The 24,067-nt window shown below is 53.0% G+C and overlaps 1 protein-coding gene across 3 annotated transcripts in view; it reads right to left on the bottom strand.

The window, feature by feature from the left end:
- Positions 1 to 23,710, bottom strand: part of BMP1 (bone morphogenetic protein 1) — a 47,212-nt gene extending 23,502 nt beyond the window's left edge. Inside the window, exons 1-8 of one of the 3 annotated variants that reach the window (XM_024929869.4) lie at positions 23,121 to 23,710; positions 15,098 to 15,211; positions 12,509 to 12,679; positions 12,172 to 12,289; positions 11,683 to 11,861; positions 10,871 to 10,976; positions 8,999 to 9,123; positions 8,345 to 8,460 (exon numbers count right to left, since the gene is read on the bottom strand). In XM_024929869.4, the coding sequence (XP_024785637.1) occupies positions 8,345 to 8,460; positions 8,999 to 9,123; positions 10,871 to 10,976; positions 11,683 to 11,861; positions 12,172 to 12,289; positions 12,509 to 12,679; positions 15,098 to 15,211; positions 23,121 to 23,268 (1,077 nt within the window). In that variant the 5' untranslated portion in view covers positions 23,269 to 23,710. The remainder of the gene's footprint in view (positions 1 to 8,344; positions 8,461 to 8,998; positions 9,124 to 10,870; positions 10,977 to 11,682; positions 11,862 to 12,171; positions 12,290 to 12,508; positions 12,680 to 15,097; positions 15,212 to 23,120) is intronic. The other 2 variants (XM_008977243.5, XM_003823603.4) reach the window with 2 other exon arrangements.
- Positions 23,711 to 24,067: the final 357 nt, after the last annotated feature.

Genomic DNA, 24,067 nt, shown 5'->3' with positions numbered 1-24,067 from the left:
ATGACGTCCCAGCTGCTGAGGAAGAAACCACGCCCAGCCGGCAGAACCCCAGAGGGCTCACCCGAGACCTCCAAAGAAGTAGGAGGAACCAGAGGTCACATCGCTCAGGAGGAAGAAACCTGCATTGGCCGAGAGAGGCATCCTACAGAGAGGCCCAGTGATGGCTATACTGAGACCGGAGGTGTCAAATTAAGAGTTGTACTGGCTTCTGTCGTGTGGAAACAGCTGTGCTCTGGTGGCAGGGGCAATGCCCTTTGCCAGAGAAAACCTGGCCTGCCCCACCGCTTCCGGGCTGGTGACTTAGGCCTGTGGCTCGGCTTCCTTAAGGCTCAGTGTTTTTGTCTGAAATTGAGATGGGGCCGGGTGCAATGGCTTATGCCTGTAATCCCAGCACTTTGGGTGACTGAGGCGGAAGGATCGCTTGAGCTCAGGAGTTTGAGACCAGCCTGAGCAATACAGTGAGACCCCATCTCTACAAAAAAATTTAAAAATTTGCTGGGCATGATGGCGCATGCCAGTGGTCCCAGCTACTCAGGAGATGGAGGTGGGAGGATCACTTGAGCCAGGGAGGTCCAGGCTGGAATAAGCCATGATCACACCACTGGGCAACAGAGGAACTCTGTCTCAGAAAAAAAAAAAAAAAAAAAACCCATAACTGGAAATGATCATAATGGCCCCACTGGGGAGTTGGGAGGATTCAATGAGATATGGGGTACAGAGTCTTCTGGTGCACCCCGAATATAGGAAATACTCCTCATGCTTGCTGCATGCTGGCAGGGGAGAAGTAATAGGACACCTCTCTTCTGGCCACAGTGTGCCAGTTAAACATGTTGCCCCTTGGTGACTCACTGTCTGGCTTCAATCTGACCTTGCCGCATGATCTTTAGGCCCATCAACCAGTTCCTCTGTGCCTCCGTGTCCTTATTTCTAAGAGGGTAATATCTGCCTCCCAAGACTTAGGGGAGTTCAATTCATATATGTGTAAAATTTACAAGTGCCCAACACACAGTAAGCACTCAATAAATGTTAACTTTGCTAGTAGAATGAAGTTTGCTTAAGATTTTTTGGTATTTGGAATGGCTCAGACTAGAATCCTGGAATTAGAGAGAAATAGCGTCCCTGGGGAAGTGGACCAGGATTTCCTCATTTAAAAAGATTAGGGGCTGGGGGCTGGGCACGGTGGCTCACACCTGTAATCCCAGCACTTTGGGAGGCTGAGGTGGGTGTATCATGAGGTCAGGAGATCGAGACCATGCTGGCTAACACGGTGAAACCCTGTCTCTACTAAAAATACAAAAAAAAAAAAAAAAAAAAAAAAAAAAAATTAGCCGGGCGTGGTGGCGGGCGCCTGTAGTCCCAGCTACTGAGGAGGCTGAGGCAGGAGAATGGCTGAACCCGGGAGGCGGAGCTTGCAGTGAGCTGAGATCATGCCACTGCACTCCAGCCTGGGCAACAGAGCGAGACTCCATCTCAAAATAAATAAATAAATAAATAAATAAATAAATAAATAAAAATAAATAAAAGATTAGGGGCTGGCCTGGGCGTGGTGGCTCACGCCTATAATCCCAACACTTTGGGAGGCCCAGGCGGGCAGATCACCTGAGGTCAGGAGTTTGAGACTAGCCTGGCCAACATGGCAAAACCCCATCTTTATTAAAAATATAAAAATTAGCCAGGTGTGGTGGCACGTGCCAGTAGTCCCGGTTACTTGGGAGGCTGAGGCATGAGAATCACTTGAACCCGAGATGCAGAGGTTGCAGTGAGCTGCACTCCAGCCTGGGCAACAGAGTAAGACTCTGTCTCTAAAAAATAAAATAAAATAAAATAAAATAATTAAATAAAATTAAAAGATTAGGAATATAGGAAAGATAGCAGCAGTTAACATTGGTTGGGTTCTCACTACATGATAGGTACTACTCCAGGGACTTTATGTATATTAATTTGTTTAATCCTCATACCTTTATGAGGAGGAGACGGTTTTAAGAAGGGAATCACGGTTAGCAGATCAAACTTGATAGTACCCCCCTTGTGGTAGGTACTATTGCCAGGCTCATTTTATAGTTGGGGAAACAGGCCGGGCACGGGGGCTCACGCCTGTAATCCCAGCACTTAGGGAGGCTGAGGCAGGATCACCTGAGGTCAGGAGTTCAAGACGAGACTGGCCAACATGGCGAAACCCTGTCTCTACTAAAAATACAAAAATTAGCCAGGCATGGTGGCACGTGCCTATAGTCCCAGCTACTTGGGAGGCTGAGGCAGAAAAATTGCTTGAACCCAGAGGCAGAGGTTGCAGTAAGCCGAGATCATGCCACTGCACTCCAGCCTGGGCAACAGAGTGACACTCCATCTCAAAAAAATATATATATAGATAGACGGGGAAACAAAGGCACAGAGAAGTTAAGCAACTTCCCCAAGACCACACAGCCAGTACATGGCACAGCTGCGAGTCAAACTCAGGCACTCTGGCTCTTAAAGTTATACCCTCCTCCAATCCTCCACATGGCCTCCCTGGGCCTGCCAAGCAATTCTGCTCAGCAGCTGTGCTAAGGACAAGTGTCCATTTTCCCTTCATCCTCAGAGCCCCACACCCTTCAAGAAGCAGGAACTTAGGGTAGGATTCAGCACAGGCTTTGCAGAGAAGGGAGGGATCCCTTTGGCCTGGCTGGGGATGTGGAAGTCGGGGAAGGTATTAAGAATTTGGGTTGGGCCGGGCGTGGTGGCTCACGCCTGTAATCCCAGCACTTTGGGAGGCCCAGGCGGGCAGATCGCCTGAGGTCAGGAGTCCGAGACCAGCCTGGCCAACATGGTGACACCTTGTCTCTACTAAAAATACAAAAATTAGCCAGGCGTGGTGGCAGGCGGCTGTAATCCCAGCTACTCGGGAGGCTGAGGCAGGAGAATCGCTTGAACCCGGGAGGCGGAGGTTATATTGAGCCAAGATCGTGTCATTGCACTCCAGCCTGGGGGTCAAAAGCAAGACTTCGTCTCAAAAAAAAAAAACAAAAAAAGAGAGACGGTGAAACCCTGTCTCTGCTAAAAATACAAAAATTAGCCAGGGGCGATAGCAGGTGCCTGTGATCCCAGCTACTCGGGAGGCTGAGGCAGAAGAATTGCTTGAACCCGGGGGGCAGAGGTCGAGGTGAGCTGAGATCGTGCCACTGCACTCCAGCTTGGGCGACAGAGTGAGACTCAGTCTCAGTAAAAAAAGAATTTGGGTTGGACCTTGAAGAACAGGTAGCATATCAGGAGGCAGGGATGGGAATGAGGGCGGATATTGCCAGCTCCAAAAGTTCTTATCTTCTTGGCTCCCCTGCAAATGTTTGATCCTCTGACCATGATTCCCTTCTTTTTTTTATTTTTATTTTTATTTTTTCCTTTTTTGAGACTGAGTCTTACTCTGTTGCCCAGGCTGGAATGCAGTGGCACGATCTTGGCTCACTGCAACCTCCACCTCCCGGGTTTGAGCGAGCGATTCTCCTGCCACAGCCTCCTGAGTAGCTGGGACTACAGGCATGCACCACCATGCCCAGCTAATTTTTGTATTTTTAGTAGAAACAGGGTTTCACCATGTTGGCCAGGCTGGTCTCAAACCCCTGACCTCAAGTGATCCACCCGCCTCGACCTCCCAAAGTGCTGGGATTACAGGCGTGAGTCACCGCACCCGGCCAATTCCCTTAAAACCGTCTCCTCCTCATAAAGGTTCTCCTCCGTTGCTGGGGAACCACTGTCAGTCCTCTCCGCGCCAGCTGCTAATTACATGAGTGTAGACTTGGGGGATCCGAAAAGAAGGCTTTCCAGGTGGCTCTTTTACTTTGACATACCCATGACAGGCAGAATCAATTGTATATGGCAAGATTTACCTATCATTCACATTTCTGGCAATAAGCTGAGAATTGGGAGGCAAATGAAAAACAACTTCCCCACAGCCAAAATAGACGGCAAAGTCCATCCACTAAAGCAGGCGGCATTATTTCAGGTTTACCTTTGAAAGGCCATAGACTTTGGAGTCAGAAAGTCCTAGAACCGAATGCCAATTTCACCACTACTACCTGTGTAAACTTGGGTAGATTCACTCAAGCGCTTGAAGCCACCATTCTCTTGGCTGTACAGTAGGGATAATGGTACCTAGGTCGTAAAAGTGTTATGGGGAATAGCGAGGTCCGGCATGTAAGGTGCCTAATGCTTTCCGTGGTACATGATTGTTAAACAATAGAGAGGCTGTTAGTATTCTACTACACCAGGCTCTGCAGGCCCTTTCAATGTTCACGTCCCCAGGGTGCCACTTGGCTTCCCTTACAACTCTCCAATTTCATTCAGGACTGTGGCTAGTTTTTACTTCGTGTACTTCTACAACCATGCGTTGATTAATCTGGAATTTTTATAGTTAGCCCTTTTCTCTTTCTGCAGCTCCAGGCAAGCTTCTGAAAAAAAAGGACAGGAGTCCTCTGGGAATTGCAGCGGGAGCAGCCCCAAGGCAGAGAGAGATGCTTTTGGGGCAAGGCCATGTGCGTCCACTAGAGAGACTAGTGTTAGCCCAGGCCAGCCAGGAAGAACAGGGAAGGAAGCTGATCCTAGCCCAATGCCATACCCCTGCCGATTGCAAAAACTCCCAGACAGGAAGGTAAGTAGCGTGCCACCTGACTCCACTGCTCAGGGCCAGGGACCGTCTTGTGCATCTGTACATCCCTGGTGGCTGGCCCAGTGCTGGGCACATAGCAGGCACACAGGTTTGCTGAAGAGCACTAAAGTAATTGTTGAAATGCAGCAGGGCTTTAGAACACACATAGTATTGCAATCACCGACTCTTGTGTCATAATCCAATTTTGTGTAATTTTGGAGAAGTTACTAAATTTTTCCAAGCCTGGTTTCTCATATCCAAAACAGGGATAATGTTAGCATCTGGCCCGTAATGTTGCTGTACGATAATGTTGGACATAACACACATAAAGAATTTAACATGGCCAGGCGCAGCAGCTCACGTCTGTAATCCCAGCACTTTGGGAGGCTGAGGCAGGCGAATCACCTGAGGTCGGGAGTTCGAGACCAGCCTGACCAACATGGAGAAACCCGTCTCTACTAAAAATACAAAATTATCGGGGTGTGGTGGCACATGCCTGTAATCCCAGCTACTCAGGAGGCTGAGGAGGTTGCGGTGAGCTGAGATCGTGCCATTGCACTCCAGCGTGGGCAACAAGAATGAAACACGTCTCAATAATAATAATAATAATAATAATTTAACGCATACCTGCTCAATCAAATGTTCAATCATTGTTAGTTATTGCTATTATTATCGGTGGGTGAGATTTCCCAAGGCTGGAGTAATGGGAACCCTCTAGAGGGAAACAAAGGAAGCCAAGGCATAGCTGGTAGAAAACAGCAAAAAAGGAATGCAATTTTTTGTTGTTGTTTTGAGACAAGATCTTGCTCTGCCCCCCTGGCATGAGTGTAGTGGCGTAATCATAGCTTACTGCAACCTTGAACTCCCAGGCTCAAGCAATCCTCCCACCTCAGCCTCCCGAGTAGCTGGAACTACCAGCACCCACCAGACACCCAGCTAATTTTTAAAATTTTTTGTAGAGATGGAGTTCCGCTATGTTAGCCAGGCTGGTCTCAAACTCCTGGCCTCAAGTGATCCTCCTGCCTCAGCTTCCCAAAGTGTTGGGATTACAGGCATGGGCCATATACTGGCCAGAACTGCCATTTTTTAAGTGAGATTCAGAACAAGGAAGAATGGGTTCACTTTTAAGGGAAGACGGTAGAATATCAACCAAGAGAGAAGCCAGAATTACTCAACTCTCAATAAAAATCTGTCCACGTAAGAATGATCTTCAAATTACAACAAATGAAAATAAGCATTGTTTGAAAAGGAAATAGAAGCTCAATAACATAGAAGGAGGAGAGCCCATGAGCACCTCTCTACATTGGTTTTTGTCTCCAAGCTCATCAATGACATCAGAGGAGACAGTCAAATAATTTGCAGATGTGATTAGCATGTGTAATCTGCAGGACTCAGAGTAAAAGCTTTCCCAATCTTCAAAGGGGTGTGTGTGCTGGGAGGAGAGTAAGGAGCGGATTCTGGGAATTGCAAACCACTGGGCCAAACGTCAATCCCCAGTGAAACAGATGGTCTGTGACCATTTAGAAAAGAAACACTTGATTACTAGGAGCCAGTTTGGGTTCACTGGAAACAAGGCAGGTCGAACACATTTGTCTTCCTTTTAAAAGGGGTTTTGTCAACGGGTGGAACAGTAGATTTAATTTGGTAAGGCATTGCATCTTACTTATTCAGCATTTATGAAACACTTCCTGGGCCAACGACAGAAAGATGACCAAGGTATGGTCTCAGAAGGAGCGTACATCCCGGTCAACTGGTGGTCACCTGTGGCTGGATAGTAATGACCTTAAGTGGCATCAGAACTGGTGTAATAACTCTGCTCAAAGCCTAGATTAAAAGATTAATGTCAATTTGCAGGGAAATCTTGGTTCTTCTTTGGTTTGTGTGCTGTTCTATGTTTTGATCAAAGGCCAGGATGAAGACCTAGAAGTCATGCTTATCAAAGGAGCTCATGGCAGAGGTAAGAGGAGGGCTACCTGATGGATGGTGAAATTCTGATTCAAAATGATCTTGAGATGTCGAAATGAACAATGCAATCAATAATAGAATTGAATCCAGCTCAACGCTGCACTATGACATTAAGAACCATGCCCCAGTCAAGGAAAATAAAGTCTTGTAGCTTGGGAGCAATAAAAATATGGACACAGAAGGTCTGGGGTTGGTGCAGAGGTCCAGAGTCTGTGTGAAAAGACCGTGAATGGATCTAAGAAGGGATGGGAGTAGTCTCCCCACATTAGGAGGGCTGACGTGGGAAAGAGGGAGTGAGTTATCCTGCATTACTCTTGAGGAAAGTACTGGAGCAATTGGGGGGCTTAAGGGAGAAGAAGAGACGTTGTAACATTAAGAGCTGGCTACAGGCCAGATGTGGTGGCTCACGCCTGTAATCCCAGCACTTTGGAAGTCTGAGCCAGGAGGATCACTTGAGCTCAGGAGTTCGAGACCAGCCTGTGCAACATGGCGAAACCCTGTCTCGATCAAAAATAGAAAAAAAATTGCCGGGCATGGTAGCGCACATCTGCAGTCCCAGCTACTCCAGAGGCTGAGGTGGGAGTATCGCTTGAGCCTGGGCGGCAGAGGTTGCAGTGAGCTGAGATCGCGCCACTGCACTCCACCTTGGGTGAAAAAGTGAGATTCTGTCTCAAGAAAAAAAAAAAAAGAGCTGGCTAGAGAACAGAATGAATTATTCTGAAAAGTAGTGAGACTCTCATCACCTTAGGTATTCAAACAGGGCTAATCAACCATGCAGTGGGAAACCTGACCGGACAGGCTTGGGGGCCCTCCCCACACTCGGTGTCCACCCTACTTGCCACCAATTAGTAACGAGCAGGGAAGGCTTCCTGAAGGAGGTCACATCCGAGCTAGACTGTGAAGATGGAGACAGCTCTGACCCGATCCCGTAGTATGCCCGAAGCCAGCCCCACGTGGCAGCAAGTATGAGAACTGGGTACTTCCCCACAAGGTAAGACAGAAGGTGGAGCTGAGCTTTCTCTATGGATCAGAACTGATATAGCAGGTGACAGGTAGAGGGAGGAGAATAGAGTGCCAGTGGAGAGCCAGGCACAGAAAATCAGGCCCACAGAGCAAAGACTGGAGGGTCCTTTGCTCTCCAGCAAAGAGGGAAGGATGGGTGAGAAGGAGAGACCCACCAGGCAGCATCCTGCTGGAGGCACCTGCATCATTCCTGAATTGTTCCCAGGACTAGAGCCTGTCAGAATCGGGAAGAGCCCTTCAGGAGCCCCTGGCCCAAGCCCTGATGAGACGGATGAGAGCTGAGCGTCAGGCTGAGCAGTTCATCCAAGGGAACCCAGACCTGAGAAGAGCTCCAGTCCCACCTCAGTCCTTGTTAGCTGTGTGACCTTGGGCAAGTTACTTAACCACCCTGTGCCTCAGTTTCCTCATCTGTAAAATAAAGGTGGAGGTAGCCATAAAAACTAAAAGAGGTGATGTAGGAAAATCACCCAAGAAGAACTAGATAATCAAAATAGACCTACACAGCAAGTGCTATGTGCAAATTAACACTAATTTACAATTATTGGGAGATACCAGGGAAGGCAGTGAATGCCAGGAGCCCCTTCCCACAGCCGTGCTCCATCAGCGCTCTGGACTTGATACATTTACGGTAGCCAGGTAGGTCGCTGGCACCCATATTGACCCCCACTGTGGGAGAAGTCCCTGAGGTATGGGGACCCGCAGGGGAGGGGGAGGCTCAGAGGCTGAGCCCACACATACCTTCTCCCCGGGTGTGACAGAGATGCGCCACACGCAGTGCATGTGAGCAGAGTAGCCATTGGGGTATTCAGGGGAGGAGAAGTTGCCTGTGCTGTCTTGCAGGGTCTCTCCACAGGCTGTGAGGAAAGGAAATGACAGGGCAGGGCTGCAGGTGCCAAATCCCCCCATCTTCTGGCTCACCCACCCCTGAACCTTGGCATCCTCTGGGGGAGGGGAGAATGCCTGAGGAGTGGGAGGGTGTCTGCAATGGTCCTGCCCCTGTAAGATCCACCCCCCTGCCTCACATACAGCACACGCCATCCTACCTCCCAGCCCAGTGCTGCCCTGTTTGTGAAGGCAATATGGGTTCCAGAGCTAAGGTCAAGCTCCCTTGGTGGGGCTCCGTGCCACCTCCCTCTCCTAGGATTGCTGTTCTCCCCACTTCCGCCCCTACAGACCCTCAGAAGGTGGCGGCTCAGCTTCTGACCACCCACCTGAGCCTACCCCCAGCGGCCTCCTTCACTTGGACACTGCCCCTCCTATGGGGTCCCCTCCCCCGCCACACCCTTCTCTAAGACTTGCAGCCTAAGCCTTCTTGGTGGCACCAGGCACCTGGCCTCTGCCTCCCTCAGGCCCTGCCCTCCACGCCCTCACCCATCCCTTCTCTGCCCTGACCTGGGCACTTGTAAAGCTTGCGGGCTTGGGCAATGTCCCCCTTGCTGAGCCGTGTCCTTTGGCCAATGGGAGGTTTCACCCCGTTCACCTCATACTTGGGGACAATGGTATCCAGGAAGATGCCCCTGAAGAAGAGGGAGAAAAGTAAGGGTGAGTGTCTCATGGACAGTGGGCAGGGAGTGGGTGGCATGCCCATATGTACCCACAAGTCACGACCCTGCTGGAGCTCAGACATTCCTCAGCAGGGTCAGGGCCGGGTGGAGACGTCTCACCCTGTCATTATGCTACCCACTGACCAGCAGCCACCCTGCTCCGTGGCAGCCACACCACAGGAGTCGGGGGAGCCCCAGGAACACTTTGGGAGGTCAGGGATGCAGGTCCAGGGTGCCCTTGGACCCACTGGTGCTCCCAGCTCAGGCTGGCCACAACTCCCAGCCCCAGGAAAGCTACAGGCCCCTAGCGGGTCATCTCTCTCCAGCCCCACTGGGCCCCTGCTTCTGCAGCCCCTCATGCTGCTCCAGCCCTAATTAAACTTCTCCCAGGACTCCCCAGGCCAGCTCCTCACCCTGCTGGCACAGGCTGCATCTGAAAGCACCTGGAACAAGGCCAAAGGCAGATTCCACTGCAGCCAGACCAAGCCCCGGGGACAGCCCCACCAGCTCCCAATCTATCAGTGTCTCCTGTCCTGGCCATTCCTCCCTGCTGAATCCTGGGTGTTTGCACTGGGAGGAGCAGAGTGAAGGGGAGGCAGGCAGCCCTCCACCTCCCCAGGGCCCCTGACTCACACCCAGCTGGGTGGATCACAGCAGGGGGTGGGGTGGGATGTGGTGGGAAATGTAAGGCCGGGTCTGTGGGTGTGGGGGGCAGAATGACCTCACCACCCTTCCTTGGTCTCTGTTCCTGCAGGTCTGCAGGCAGGAAGAGCAGATCGGGTAGAAGCACTGAGAAGAGGGGGCAGGGCCACTGTCTGGGACACAGACAGAGGATGAGCAAAGCACCAGGCCTGGGAATGGCCAGGCCAGGAAGGAGTTTGAGGAGGAGGGAGGTGCCATTTCCCACACTCTGCTAAGGAGAATCTTGGGGGAGGGGAGGCTGGGCCACCACCTTTGAGGGCTCTGGTTGTGGCTTCTGGGGACCTGGGCCTCAGATAAGGAGGATGTGCTTCGGAGCTGGGCATGGGGGCTAGTCCAGGGCAGGGGTCAGGCTTCGTGCAAACTGGCCAATTACAAAAAAAGCAGACTAATTAAAAAGGAATGGCTGAGCATGGTGGCTCGCGCCTGTAATCTCAGCGTTTTGGGAGGCCGAGGTGGGAGGATCCCTTGAGCCCAGGAGTTCGAGACCAGCCTGGGCAATATAGTGAGACCCCATCTCTAAAAAAAAGGCACGGTGGCGTGTGCCTGTCATCCTAGCTACTCAGGAGGCTGAGACGGGACGATTCCTTGAGCCTAGGAGTTTGAGGCTGCAGTGAGCCATGACTGTGCCACTGCACTCCAGCCTAGGTGATAGAGCAAGATCCTGTCTCAAACAAAAACAAAAACAAACAAATGGCCCACAAATAAAAGCTCAGCACCCTTTGGGCTGATAGTTTGGGGCTACCCCACACTGCCTGGCTTGCAGAGTGGCTGGGTTCAGCCTCCTCCGCCAGGTACCCTGGGTGCACACGGTGGTAAGGCCCTGCCACAGACCCACCCGTGGAAGAGGACAGGAGGGCAGGCAACATCCACGGACCCTCTGCTTGGAGGCCACAGCCCCCCAGAGGGCCACTCTTTTCCTGGGTCACTGCCCCAGAAGTGGGAGGCAGGAGGAGAATAGCCTACAGAGGGCAGGGTGGGGCTGCCCGAGCAGAGGCCCAGCCCCAGTCCCGTCTCCCACCTGGAGAATGTGTTCCGAGCGTAATGCATGATGCTGTCGAAGTCATAGGTCTCCCCCAGGGACTCCACCTCCTGAGGCTCCATCTTCAGGAAGTTATACTCCTGCCCTGCCAAGATCAGGAAAAGGGTGTGGGGGGAGAGGAGGGGGTGGGTCTGCCTGGGATGCAACGCTCACTTTCCAGGGCAGGGAATGGAGTCCTTCCTGTATCTGAGAGAGTCCCCCTACCTGAGGGTCCGGGGAGCAGCCAAGGGGAGCCTGGGGAATGGGGAGGGTCTCAGGAAGAGTCCCGTCCAGCAGAGGGCCTGGTGAATGGAGGACTCAAGGGAACATGGGAAGGAAGCACCATTTCTAGAGCCACAGCTGAGAAGGAGCAGTGAAGAGTGGAGAACGCCTGGGAGAGAGGGAGGAGGCGGGAAGGGAGGGACAGAGACATCGAGAAAATGAGAGAAAAGCCCTCAGAGGGCAGACCAGGCAGAGGGCAGATAGTGGGCAAAGGTGGGGAGAAAGGCCTGAGCAGTCCCCAGGACGGCCCACTACGCCCATGCCCCACCCTAGAGGCTGCCCGGGCTACCGCTGTCCAGGACCAGGACCTGGCCCAGCCTCCCAGAGGAGCTCCACAGATGCGGGTCCTTGATCTGCCACGGAGGAGGAAATGCCTCAAGGGCAGGGGCTGGCTCAACCCAGGCTGTGGGCAGCTCTGCGGGCCCAGGCGACGGCTGGCTGGAGCGGCTGCCACTGCCCCCAGGGGTCCTGGAGGTGGGGGCTGGGGCGGGAGCCGCCCACCAAGGCCGCACCGAGGGGCAGGTACCTACCTGGCTGGATGTTCTCACGAACGATGGAAACATGGCGGTCCCGATCTGGCCGAGTGTGTTCGTGCCAGAAGCCGACGACGTGGCCCAGCTCGTGGACCACAATGCCGAACTTGTCACAGTTCTTGCCGATGGAGATGGCCTGGGGGCCCCCGCCGCGGCGACCCACGTAGGAGCAGCACCTGGAGGGCGGGGCCAGCTCAGGGGGGCGGTCCCGAGCTGGGGGAGTGCATCCACTCAGGGGCGGGGCCAGGCTGCCGGGGGCGGGGCGGCAGGGGAGCGAAGGGGAGTGGGGGGCCCTGAGCACCGAGTGCCCAGGCTGTGTGCTGGAGGTCACAGCCGCACAAGGGGCAGTTCCTGGGTAGATGCCCCATAGCAGGAGGGGACAAAGGGACCCAAGGCTGTGCCCAGCTGGGGGCAGTGGCAGGGCCCAGGGCAGAACCTGGGTTGGGGCAATGGCGGAAGGTGCAGCGCCTAGGGCTTCCTGCTCACCCGCAAGGTCGATAGGTGAACACAATATAGCTGTCCTCGTCGGTGCGCTCCAGGAAGGTGACACAGGTGTGCTTCTCCCAGTGCCTCATGGCCTGCCGGAAGACTGCCCTCTGGCTACCTGCCAGGAGGAAGGAAGCCAGGTTGCCACGGTGTTCAGGCAGTCCCACCCCCTACCCACCACTGAAGAGTCACAGCCATTCTGAGAGCAGACTGCCTGGAAAGGAATGTGTGGGCACTCGGGCTGCAGGTGGCACCCACGCCTCCGTGCCTGGCAGGGCTGCCACAAGGCCAGGCCTGGAAGCTGGTTACACTCTGGGACCCACAATAGCACGCTCACCAGTGAAGTTTCCCCCAATGACAAAGGGGATGACCCCATCGGGCCACACACGCTCTGGTCGGGACGTCGCCGCCCGCCGGCTACGGGATCTACCTCTCCATCTCCCACAGGCTCCCCTCTGAGGCTGCCCGTTGGTGCTCTGGCAGCTGGGGGTAGAAGTGTTTCCTGCAACTGAGAGAGGAAGTCATGGTGACTAGTGAGTGGAGGGAAAGAGGAGGAAAGCAAAAGCATAGTCAAACCTCATTTTTCATGGATTCTGTGCTTGCAAATTTGTCTACTGGCTAAAATTTATTCGTAGTCCCCAAAATCAATACTCTCAGGGCTTTCACGGTCATTTGTGGACATCTGCAGAGCAGTGAAAAATTTCAGTCACCCAACATGCATGTTCCCAGCTGAGGTGGAATAAGGCAACGCTCCGCCTTCTGCTTTCGGCTCCCATTGTGTAACCAAGTGTCCTTTTTGAGGTCTAGTGAAAGTGCCCTGTTTTTTGTGTTTTTGTGCGCTTTGTTGAGGGTTTCGCTGTTTAAAACAGCCCCTGAGCATAATGCTGAAGTGCTCTCTGGTGTTCCCAAGGGCAAGAAGGCTGTGATATGCCTCACAGAGAACATACGTGTGCTAGGTAAGCTTCTTTGAGGCATGAGTTAGAGTGCTGTTGGTCATGAGTTCAATGTTAATGAATCAGCTCCATATTAAGTAAGGTGTCTTTAAAAAGAAACACTCATAAAACAAGGTGATGCACTGATCAGTTGACAAAAATGTTGTGACCAGAGGCTTGAAGGAACCTGACCCTGTATTTTCCCTAGGAGCAATGGGTCAGTATTTGCTAATGTTTTCAGTGACTGTACAGAGTAACTATAAAGTTATTCTATAACTTCCATAAATAGCAAGAATTGACAATAATCGTAAAAGAGAACAAAGGTGTACTCATTTTCTAGGAATTGTGGGGATCTGAGATTAGGAAAATATCCCTTCTCATTGAATAAACCTTGACATTTGTGGAGCATTCAGAACTCTATGCCTTCTTTTGATTTCCCAAATTCATGTTTGCATTTGACATAGGAGCTCTAAGGCATGTGGACAAGTGTTGTATTGTATTTGACAGATGAGGAAACTAAGGCCAAAGCTTTGGCCAAAGTCACCTGGTGGGTTAGCAGGGGACCCCTCCATGCAGCTTTCCGTTGTGCCATACCTACTAGTCCCCACTAAGGTCACATGAGCCTTACTTGTTAGCAGGCCACCAGGTCACCCTCCAATGCCACCTGCCCTCTGGGGTACTTTATTCCATAAGGTGCCCACATCAGGATCTTCCCTCAAGCTGGACAGGACAACTTCAGGCACACCACAGTGTTCCCAGAGCAGACCCTCAATAAGAATCCCTGCCCTTTGGTATAGTGGCTTACGCCTGTAATCCCAGCACTTTGGGAGGCCAGGGAGGACAGATCACTTGAGGCCAGGAGTTCGAGACCAGCCTGGCCAACACCGTGACATCCCGTGTCTACTAAAAATATAAAAAATTGGCCAGGCGTGGTGTTGCATGCCTGTGGTCCCAGCTACTTGGGAGGCTGAGGCACGAGAATTGCTTGAACTCAGGAGGTAGAGGTTGCAGTGAGCCGAAATGGTGCCACTGCGTTCTAGCCTAGGTAACAGACTGAGACCCTGTCTCAAAAAAAAAAAAAAAGACAGAAAAAAAGAAGAAAGAATCCCTGCCCCTGCCCTTTGGGAAGGGGAGGGCTATTTGTGTGCTCTCAGGACCATGTCTCAAACATCAGCACTGGCAGTGAGGAGCTTTCACCCTTCTACAGAGCAGTAAGGGACTGGAAAGAACAGACACAGCCCAGGCCCTCATCCCTCCCATTCCTGTATCCATGCACAAGTACCACATGGGTTTTTAGGAGTTTGGACCACAATCAAGGATAAGAATAAAGCATCCCTGACCTTAAAGAACTAGGGAGACATAGGAGCAAATCCTTTCAATATGGTGTGATAAATGACAGGGTAACAGTGTGAGCACAGAGGAGGGAGAAAACAGGGAAAATGGAGGGACAGTCATGTTTGGGGGGCAACTGGGAAAGAAGAATAGGAGAAGCTCCTGAAATGGGCCTCAGAGGATGCACAGAAATTTGCAAAGTGGGAACAGGAGAGCCCAGGAGGGATTGCAGTGTTGGGCAGTCTCAGATCTGGAGTGAGAAAGCTTGAGTTCCAGTCCCAGCTCTGCCACTCACTAGTTGTGTGATCCTGGGCAGGTCACTTTACCTCTGTGAATCTTAGTTTCTGTACCTATAAAACAGGAGTTGTCCTGACACCACCTTTAAAGGTGGCTGGGGACAGTCAGGCTAGACAATACTTTTGAAAGTGGTTTTTAAACTGTAAACAAAAAGAATGTCAGTTCTTAGTTGCTGGGGATATCTATATTTACTACTCCTCTGGGGAAGGGATGAAGATATCCCGAGGGAAGATAGACCCATGTGCTGGGGTCAAACTCATGGCCTCTGTCCTGGGAGGGCCTGGCTGGGAACAGGGAGATTCCTTGTTTCCCTAAGCCTGGAACCCATTTCTAGGACACAGAGGGCCCATTGGCACCCGGCTTACCTGCAGCTTTGATGGAGGACTTACGAGCTGTGTGTTGTCTGAGATCCGCAGCCTGCTGTACCTGGAAGGCCCTCAGGTCCTCTTCGTCCAGGGCAATGTCCCCAAGAAAGGCAGCTAAAGAGAAAAGAAGAAGCCAGGGCTGAGTTAATCCTCCTACCCAGCCCTAGGTGCACCGTGCTTCTAGCCTCACCCCTGTAGGCACCAGCCCCCAACCTCCACAGCGACTGTGATCCGCAAATGCCATCTGAACGATAAGGAGAAGGGCAGTTAGGGATCAGCTTATAGAATTTCTTGGGAAGCTCATGCTTACTTTTCAGTTAAAATCCCAGTAAAGCTGATGCTCAGCCCCTACCAGTCTGTTAGCTCATCATTCTTTGGGGAGTGTGGGGCAGATAGGGTCTCACCACTGTGCCCAGCTAATTTTTTAAAATTAGCAGGGTCTTGCTATGTTGCCCAGGCTGGTCTCAAAATCCTGGCTTCAAGTGATCCTCCAGCCTCCTCAGCCTCTCCAGTGGCTGAGAATACAGGTGTGAGCCACAGAGCCATCATTCTTCAGCAAATACTTAGTTAACATACTACTGTGGTCCAGACAATACCCTAGTTATTAGCAAGACAGAAGAGGCCCCTGCTTCGGTGGAGTTAACCTTCCATAATATGCAAGTAAATAAATACTGACCTAGGGTCTTCCAGATAGCAATGGGAGCTATGAAGAAAATAAAACAGGGTGTGCTGAGCATGTGGTGTTCACTCAGCAAATGCTGTTTCAATTTAACTAAGGGGGGGTCTATCAGATAAAATAAGCCAGGTGCAGTGGCTCACACCTGTAATCCCAACACTTTGGGAGGTCGAGGTGGGTGGATCACTTAAACTCAGGAGTTCAAGATCAGCCTGGGCAACATGGTGAAACCCCGTCTCTATAAAAAATACAAAAATTAGCCAGACATGGTGATGCATGCCTGTAGTTCCAGCTACTCTCTCAGGAGGCTGAGGCAGGTGGATCAATTGAACCCAGGAGGTCAAGGCTACAGTGAGCTGAGATGATGCCACTGCAATCCAGCCTGGGCAACAGAGTGAGACCCTGTCTCAAAAAAAAAAAAAAGAGGAAATAAAATTGTACCATTTTTCACTAGAACAGATAAGCATCTTTGAGAAACGAAGATACCTTCTGGGAGCTTCCCAGCTAGGAGGAAAAAGTTTAACAGTTCTCAAGTAATTCCTATTCCAAGTCTTAGGCTGCCCAAGCAGAAAGGCCAGAGGGGAAGAGAGCCTCCCTAAAGGGCCATTCCGATTCCAGTATCTGGAGCTGAGGAGGGATGTTTCCAGAGGCCCGGCTGAACTGTCTGTCTTCCTTTTGAGAAGTCTGGAGAAAAGGAAGCAGAGGCCATAGAACTGGCCGCTTTGTAAGGCGCTCAGATGGGAGCTGCATGCTGAGCTGGGCTGGGCTGGGGGAAGTGGGAGGCTGGGCTAGAGGTGGGACCCACAGCAGCTTCCCTGCAGCTCCACCCACAGCAACATCTGCTTCTCATCCAGGCAGAGTGCTATACAGGCCTGGCGGTCGCGTTACACAAATTGTTTTAACCTTGAAGACTTCTACACAGGTTTCTCCTCCCCAGTTGGCCTCACTGGTGAACACACACACACACTGACTTCATCACATACAGAATCAGACACCCAAGGTTAGTGTTCCTACAGACATATGGTGGCGTCCACACCCTTGCCATCCAGTGCAGAGCCATCAAAGCTAGGGACACACATCCTTGCGCATGAAAGCAGCGGCCAGCACTGCACTTTCAGGCGGGAGGCACTCCGGGATGTTCGAATGAATGAATTGCCACGCTGATATTCTTCCGGCTTGCAAATACATGCCCAGAGACACACCCTCACCTAGACAGGATCAACAGAATGTGGGAGTGACTGTGGCAGTCATCGAGGCCAAACTTCCATTTTATAGATGAGGAAACTGAGGTCCCAAAAGCAACAACTTAACTGAACCTACACTGCTAGTCACTGGAAAACTGGACATAACTCAGGCCTCCCCACTCCCAGTGCAGCAACCACTGCACTCTATAGAACCCCTACTGTAAATACATATACACAAAAATAGATACTCAGATGGACACATCCACAACAAAATACACACACAGTCACAGACAGTTTTTAAAAAACACACATGCACAAGCTCCAACATACACAAACCAGCTGCAAGCTCTGGACCCATTAAGCAAATAATAGTCGTGATAATGACACCTTATGTAAATATTGAAATTTTTGTGGTGCTTTCCAATTGGCAAAGTGCTTTCCCATTAATTAATTTAATCCTGGCCTGCCCACAACATGCCCAGTAAGCCACACTCCACACCATGCTCTTGCAGAGCATTAGAAACTCTCAGAGAGAGATAACCTAAGTGGCTAGGTTTAGGTTCCAGCCCACCTCCCTGACTTTAGACATCAGAACACTTGAGCCTATGAAGGGCGATAACTCACTCAAGGTCACCAGCCAGTAAGTGGCCCCAAATCTCTTCCAACCCATGAGAAAGCTACTCTTACTTAAATCGCCATCCTCGGCAGGTGGCCTTGGCTCAGCAACTGATGGGACGGCAACAGAAGATGCTTCCCAGGTGACATGCAAGAGTGGCCTTAACAAGGACATGGGATGGGAGGTACACTCCAAGGAAGAAGCAGTGGGTTCATACTCACCAAAGTTCACGTAGATGTGCATCTGCCACACGAATGCCTCCACACTTAGGCTTGTGTTATACCTTTCTTTCTTTTTTTTTTTGAAATGGAGTCTCACTCTGTCACCCAGGCTGGAGTGCAGTGGTGCAATCTCAGCTCACTGCAACCTCTGCCTCCCGGGTTCAAGCAATTCTCCTGTCTCAGCCTCGCCCAGCTAATTTTTGTATTTTTTTTTAGTAGAGACGGGGTTTCACCTTGTTGATCAGGCTGGTCTTGAACTCCTGACCACAGGTGATCCTCCTGCCTTGGCCTCCCAAAGTGCTGGGATTACAGGCATGAGCTACTGTGCCCGTACACACGTATTATACCTTTCACAGGCATTGTACCTGCAGGCTCCCACACCCAAACCCACAGGCATCACCGCATACAGGTGTGGCTGGACATTTAGACTCACCTTTGGACATAGAGCAAAGGGCAAGGTCTTTGGAGTCACACAGACCTGTCTTGGAATCCAGGTTGGCTACTACTAGCTGACAAGTCATGTAAACTCTTCTAAGCCTCAGTGTTCTCCTACATAACAGAATCTGTCTTCTAGGATTACTGCATGAAATAAGACATATACAAGAACCCCCTAGCACAGAGCATGCAACACGGTACGCACCCACCAGCCACTTTAATATTATCCACAGAACTGTGCTGGCCTGCGGGTCCAGGGCCAGTGTAGAACCAGGGCAGAGCAAATGCAAGGCAGGGCAGGGCATGGCCCTGGCTGCTGAGCTCCTGGAGTGAGGATGTCATGGCTGAAGAATGCGTGGGAACCGAGTGGGGGTGGGGAGAGAGGAGATGGGCAGGAGAGCCTTAGGGGCAGGAGCTGGGCCTTGGGGCTCTGTGCTTTTGAGCTGCCCTCTGGGGAAGCGAGGGAATCTGGATGCTAAGGAGTCTAGGAGGTCTCTCCTTACTCAGAGGAAGCCCTGGGGTCACGGTCAGGGTAGTAGTTATTTTCAACACAAGATAAAAATTTTTTGTGTTGTTTTCCAGCTGTAAACCTGCCAGGAGCACTGTGGCTGAGCCCATCTGTGTGCTTGTGCCTGGGAAGAATCTCACTCTTCCAGGTCAACCTCTGGACTCCACCGTCTCCTCCCCCAGGGCATGGCAAGGCCTCCCCTTCTGGGGAAGTGGGGAGAGGAGGCTGGCTGGTGTAATGAGCCCCAAGGCTATATGTGCAGGACTGATGCATGTCCCATTGCACAAACGCAAGCTTCTAGCTGGGGGATGACACACCCAAACCCCTGCAAACATGTGGATGGACTTCATCACATGTGAACACTTCTGCAGAGGTGCATGTTTGCCTCCATGGCTGCATGTACTCAGGAAGACCGACCACAGGTGAACACACTTGCCTACAAGGCAGCGACACACCCACGCATATGCACAAACACACACTCAACCACTTCCCCGTGCAGGATCTTGTGTTTTCAAACACACACATAACTGCAGGCATGCACCGTGTTTCACAGGCCACACTCCCCAAAGGACAAGGGCGCACTTAGAAATGGACAGGGATGCACTTGTGTGAGACAAAGAGAGCGAGGGAGGGAGAGAGAGAGATTAGCTGACTCCCTTGGATCTCCTTAGGAGGTTCTTAGTGGACTGAGGAGTGGCGCTTCTACTCCCCCGACCGCAATATCTTCTCCCCAAATCTCTGGAGAAACTAGATTTTTTTTTTTTCACAGAGTCTTGCTTTGTCACCCAGACTAGAGTGCAGCGGCACAATCATAGCTCACTGCAGCCTCTAGCTCCTGGACTCAGCCTTGAACTCTCGAGCTCCAACTCCTCCCAGCTAAGCCTCCCAAGTAGCTGGGACTACGGGTGCATGACACCATGCCCAGCTAATTTTTAAATTTTTTTGTAGAGATGGGCATCTTGCTGTGTTGCCCAGGCTAGTCTTAAACTCCTGGCTTCAAGTGATCCTCCCACTTTAGCCTCCCAAAGTGGATTACAGGCATGAGCCACTGACCCCTGCCTAGACTTCTTAAGAATCCCTTCTTCCTGGGGAACCCCGCTGCCCCGCCCCGCCCCATGTAGGGCCCAGGGAGAGTATAAATTTTTTCCTCCCCCCTTGCGGCACTGAAATAAGAAGGTGACTCAGGGGCAGGGGCCTGGGTGGGTGGGGTGACTCAGCTGTCTAGAGGGGGAATGTGGTCTGGTGAGAGGAGAGATTACTTCTCGACCTCAGAGGGTGTACCCTAATCCTCTGTGGCTCTCTGATGTCCAAACCTTGGCCAGGCGTCCCCCTGGGTGGGATGGGGATGTGGGCTGGTAAGTGCTGCCCCTCCCGCTCCTGCAGACTCTGGACTGTCAGATCAGGTTGAGGTGGTAGCAGGGGCCTCACTGGCACAGGGTCACTACCCAGCTCTGGGTGTGACATGCTTCTAGCCCCACCCCTGTGGGGTCAGGCCCCTGGGCTTCTCTGATTGTGGGATCAACTGTGTCCCAATTCCTGCCTCCAAGGTCTCTCCGGGGGGGTGTTGGCTAGTCACCTGGGGCAGCCAAACAGTGCTGGGAATCTTGCAGAAGGACCCCCTTCATGGTTTGGCTGCTTTCCTGACATACAGGAAATCAGGGCTGCCTCAAAATCTTCCTGGGCAAGGGTTAGTGAGGGCTTGGTGGCACCAGCTCTGAGCACACAAACAGACCAGCTTGCCTTCCTGCCCAATGTCCTGGTCTCACCCAGAAGGTCCAGGAACCTCTCCAGGGTATCAAGGATATTAATTTTGCCCTTACTACAACGGCAACCATAACTCGGCCAGTAATGGTCCAACGAAGGGGCGTGGCTACCCTCAGAGCAACCGGAAAGGTCACAGGTAAGCTGTGGGAGTCAAAGGAGCTTTCAGTTCCAGCCCTTGAAAAGAAGCAGAGACAGCATGCCTGCCATCGTCACCTCCAGCATCTGGAGGTCAGGGCTGCAGAGGATACAGGAAGCAAAGCCAGGCAGGAGAAGGAAACGTGGAGAACAGAGCTGAGGGACCTGTGGCTGGAAGGCAGTGGCACAGGGGTGTGGGTGTGAGTACTTAGGAATGCCCATGTGAGTTTCCTCTAGAGGTGGGCAGCAGATCTCAAGCATCAGTCATACCCGAGAGGGAGGCCTGATCTGACCCAAGGCCTGGCCTTGTCAGGCCCGGGGGCCCTCTCAGCCGCCCCCAGGCCTGGCCCAGCGCCCCACCAGCCTCACTTCACCCAGTTGGAGTGCTTTCTCCAGAGCCCTTACTTGAAGCTCCAACTCAGCCAGCCCCACCCTAGCATGAAACCTGAGACTGGGGGGAGAGCCCTCAGCCTCTTGCTGCTCTGAAAATCACTCCCATTTCCAACAAGAAGGGAAAGACATCAGAATGGCTTCCCACCCATTCTTTAAGGCCTGGCCCCAGCCCCACCTCCTCCATGAAGACCCCCCCAGACCTTCTCAGCCTGCTGTGATCACTTTTCTCTGCCACCACCAGGCTGCAGAGGGGCAGGAAACTCCCTGAGTCTTTGGCATCCTACCCTCCAATGTGGCACTCAGTGTGGCTTGGTTTGTGCTATTGGTTATGTCTGTAGGTGTCTTGGGTCCCTATTGGACTGTAAGCTCCTTGAAGGCAGGGTCCTAGCTTGTACGTCTCAGTACCTCCCACAACATCCATTCCAGGCCCTAGCACATATTAGGTATTGATGGATTGATGGATAAGAGGCACAAGGAGTCACCAGCAATCCCACACCTCTCAAAAAAATGAAGTGACAGTCTGAGGCACAGAAAACAGGGAGTAGGGAGCCCACATTTATTTAGCGCTGACTGTGTGTTAAGCACTATTAAGTGTTTTATGTATCTTTTCATATTTAACCCTTACCACCAACTCTATGGGAAGATGTATGATCAGTTCCATTTTACAGGTGTGAAAGTGGCAGTTCAGACATGATCATTACCATTCTGAGCTGGTACAGCTATAATGAGTAGCAGGGTCAGGATTGAAAGCTAGATGTGCCTGCCTTCAAAGTCCATGCGCAGTCCTCTCTGCCCTGTACCCACTCCCAGCACCCAGCAAGAAAAATGACAGCAAATGTCCTGGTTTACCCGCAGCCCAGCAGGTGTAGAGGGGTAAGGGCTGAGGGATTTGCCCTGATTTCCTCCATTGGATGGTCTCTTATTCCTGCCTGTGGGCCACCCTCCCAGGAGAGTCCCTGAACAGGGTCTCCAGAGCCAGGACTAGAGCAACCTGCCCCTCCGCCCCTCGTGCCCCACACAGGCAGTCCAGTTCTAGCAACTATGCCACTTCCCCTGGCTCTGGCTATTTGGAGATGAGCTGAAGTCAGAGAGGCAGGAAGTCAAGGAAAAGTTCTGATATCTTGTCCCTGTGTGTCCCCAAACAGCCTGCCCAGGGTCATCCAATCAGGCAAATGGCCCGAGTGCCTGGCCATCTGGTCACTCCAGGGGCAGGACCCTTCTGGGCTCAGCAGGAGTGAAGGGGTTACATAGAGTCTTCAGAGACAAAGAACACACACACACATACAGGCAAACACACACTCCGGGGTCCTGACCTCAGCTAATTAGCCTCTGGTGTCTCGGGGGTGACAGAGCTGATATACAATATCTGGGTTCTCTTTGTATTTTCCCTCTTTCCACCCCAACTTGGCCTTGGCGGGGGTCTCCGGGCACATAGGGACAAAGTTAAGTCCCCCTTCTGGGTTGGCTTCTCTGACTTTGACAGCTGTCTCCTAAGTCCCAGAAAGCTTCAGCTACTGGTTAAACTACGGGATACCCAGAGAGCACGATCTCAGGGAATCCCTGGAAAAACTTTCTTCTTCCACTTGGGCTGGGTGGTGGCCGGGGGACCTGCTCCTTGGAGACTCAGGCCTCCCAGATCCAAGCCAGACAGATGTGCAGCCCCAGGGCAGCCCAGACAGGCTGGAAAACACCCAGCTCCTGGAGCAGGAGAGATGGGGGAGAAGGGGAAAGCACACACACACACACACACACACACACACACACACGCACAGGAGTTTGGCCAGAAAAGTTTCCTACAGAAGGAAAAGCCGCATTGCCCGCCGGTTTTCCCGGGACGCAAGGAGACTTCCTCTGGAATCCTCTGGGAAGATGAGAGGCAACGGCAGCAGCTTCCACCAACAGCAGCAAAACTTCAGTCCGAAAAGTCCCCCAAATCCCCCTCCCTCTCCCCCTCGTTCTTTTGTTCCCCACTGCATTGCCAACCAGGCAGCTCCCGGCTTCCCACACTGGACTGTCCTCCCCCAACCCCAAGCCCGAACCCGCCCGCGCCTCCCCGCCTGGCCCGTCGCCGGGGGGCCGGGGGGCGCTCACCCGCCTTGCAGGGGTCTTTGTAGTTGAGGGGCTCCGAGTCGTCCTCCTCCGCCAGGTCATAGGTGTAGTCGGCCAAGTCCAGCGGCCGGCCGGGACGCGGGAGCAGCAGCAGCCCGAGCAGCAGCGGCAGGCGGGCCACGCCGGGCATGCTGGCGGGGCGGCGGCGAGGGAAGCGGGGCACTGGAGGCCAGGGGAGGGCGTCCTCTCGCCCACTTGCTTGCTCGTTCGCGACCGCGACCGCTCCCGCCCTCGCTCCCCGACCTCTTCCCCTTCCCTCTGCTCGCCTCCCTCCTTCCTGTCTCCCGCCCCCCGCTCGGCCCGCGGCTCCGCGCTCGTCCTCGGGCTCCAGCCGTCTCCCTCTCCCTTTCCTTCTTTTTCTCTCTTTCTTTCTCTCCCTCCCTCCCTCCCTCCGACTCCCCCCCCCCTTTTTAGGGAAATGAGCTCGCTGGAGGGCGGGTTTTCGCCCGAGCTCTGCCCCCCTCGGGGCCGGGACAGTGCTCAGCCGGGCCGGGCCGTGCGCCAGCCGGGGCGGGGAAGGCGGAGAGCCGCGCGCCCGGGGAGGGGGCTCGGGCCGCCCGGGCCGCGGGCCGCGGGCCGCGAGGCCGGGGCTGGAGCTCCGGCCCCGGGGTGCCGGGAGGGCTGTCGCTCCTGAGGTGCCCTCTAGCGGCGGCCTCCCCCGCGGGCGCGCGGCCGAGCCCCCGCCCCGCCGCGGGACACGCTGTCAGGTCCTCGCGCCGCCCCTGCCCCGCGCCCCCGCCTCGGGTCGGTCTCTCCGCCTGCGTCTCCCTATCTCCCCTTCTTGGACCCTCGCTCTCTCGCGTCTCGCTCTCTGCGCTCTGTCTCTCTCGCTGTCTTGGTGTCTCTCCCTCCTCCGGAGACGCCGCTGGAGGGCGCCGAAAGCCCGTGGATGGCTCCCTGCGAGCCCCTCTCCCCCGCCGAGGTGGACC

This window comes from Pan paniscus, chromosome 7 (assembly GCF_029289425.2).
Source record: "Pan paniscus chromosome 7, NHGRI_mPanPan1-v2.0_pri, whole genome shotgun sequence".
Classification (NCBI taxonomy): domain Eukaryota; kingdom Metazoa; phylum Chordata; class Mammalia; order Primates; family Hominidae; genus Pan; species Pan paniscus.
Note: the sequence above shows the minus strand (reverse complement) of the source record. Positions and strands in the feature narration are given on the sequence as shown.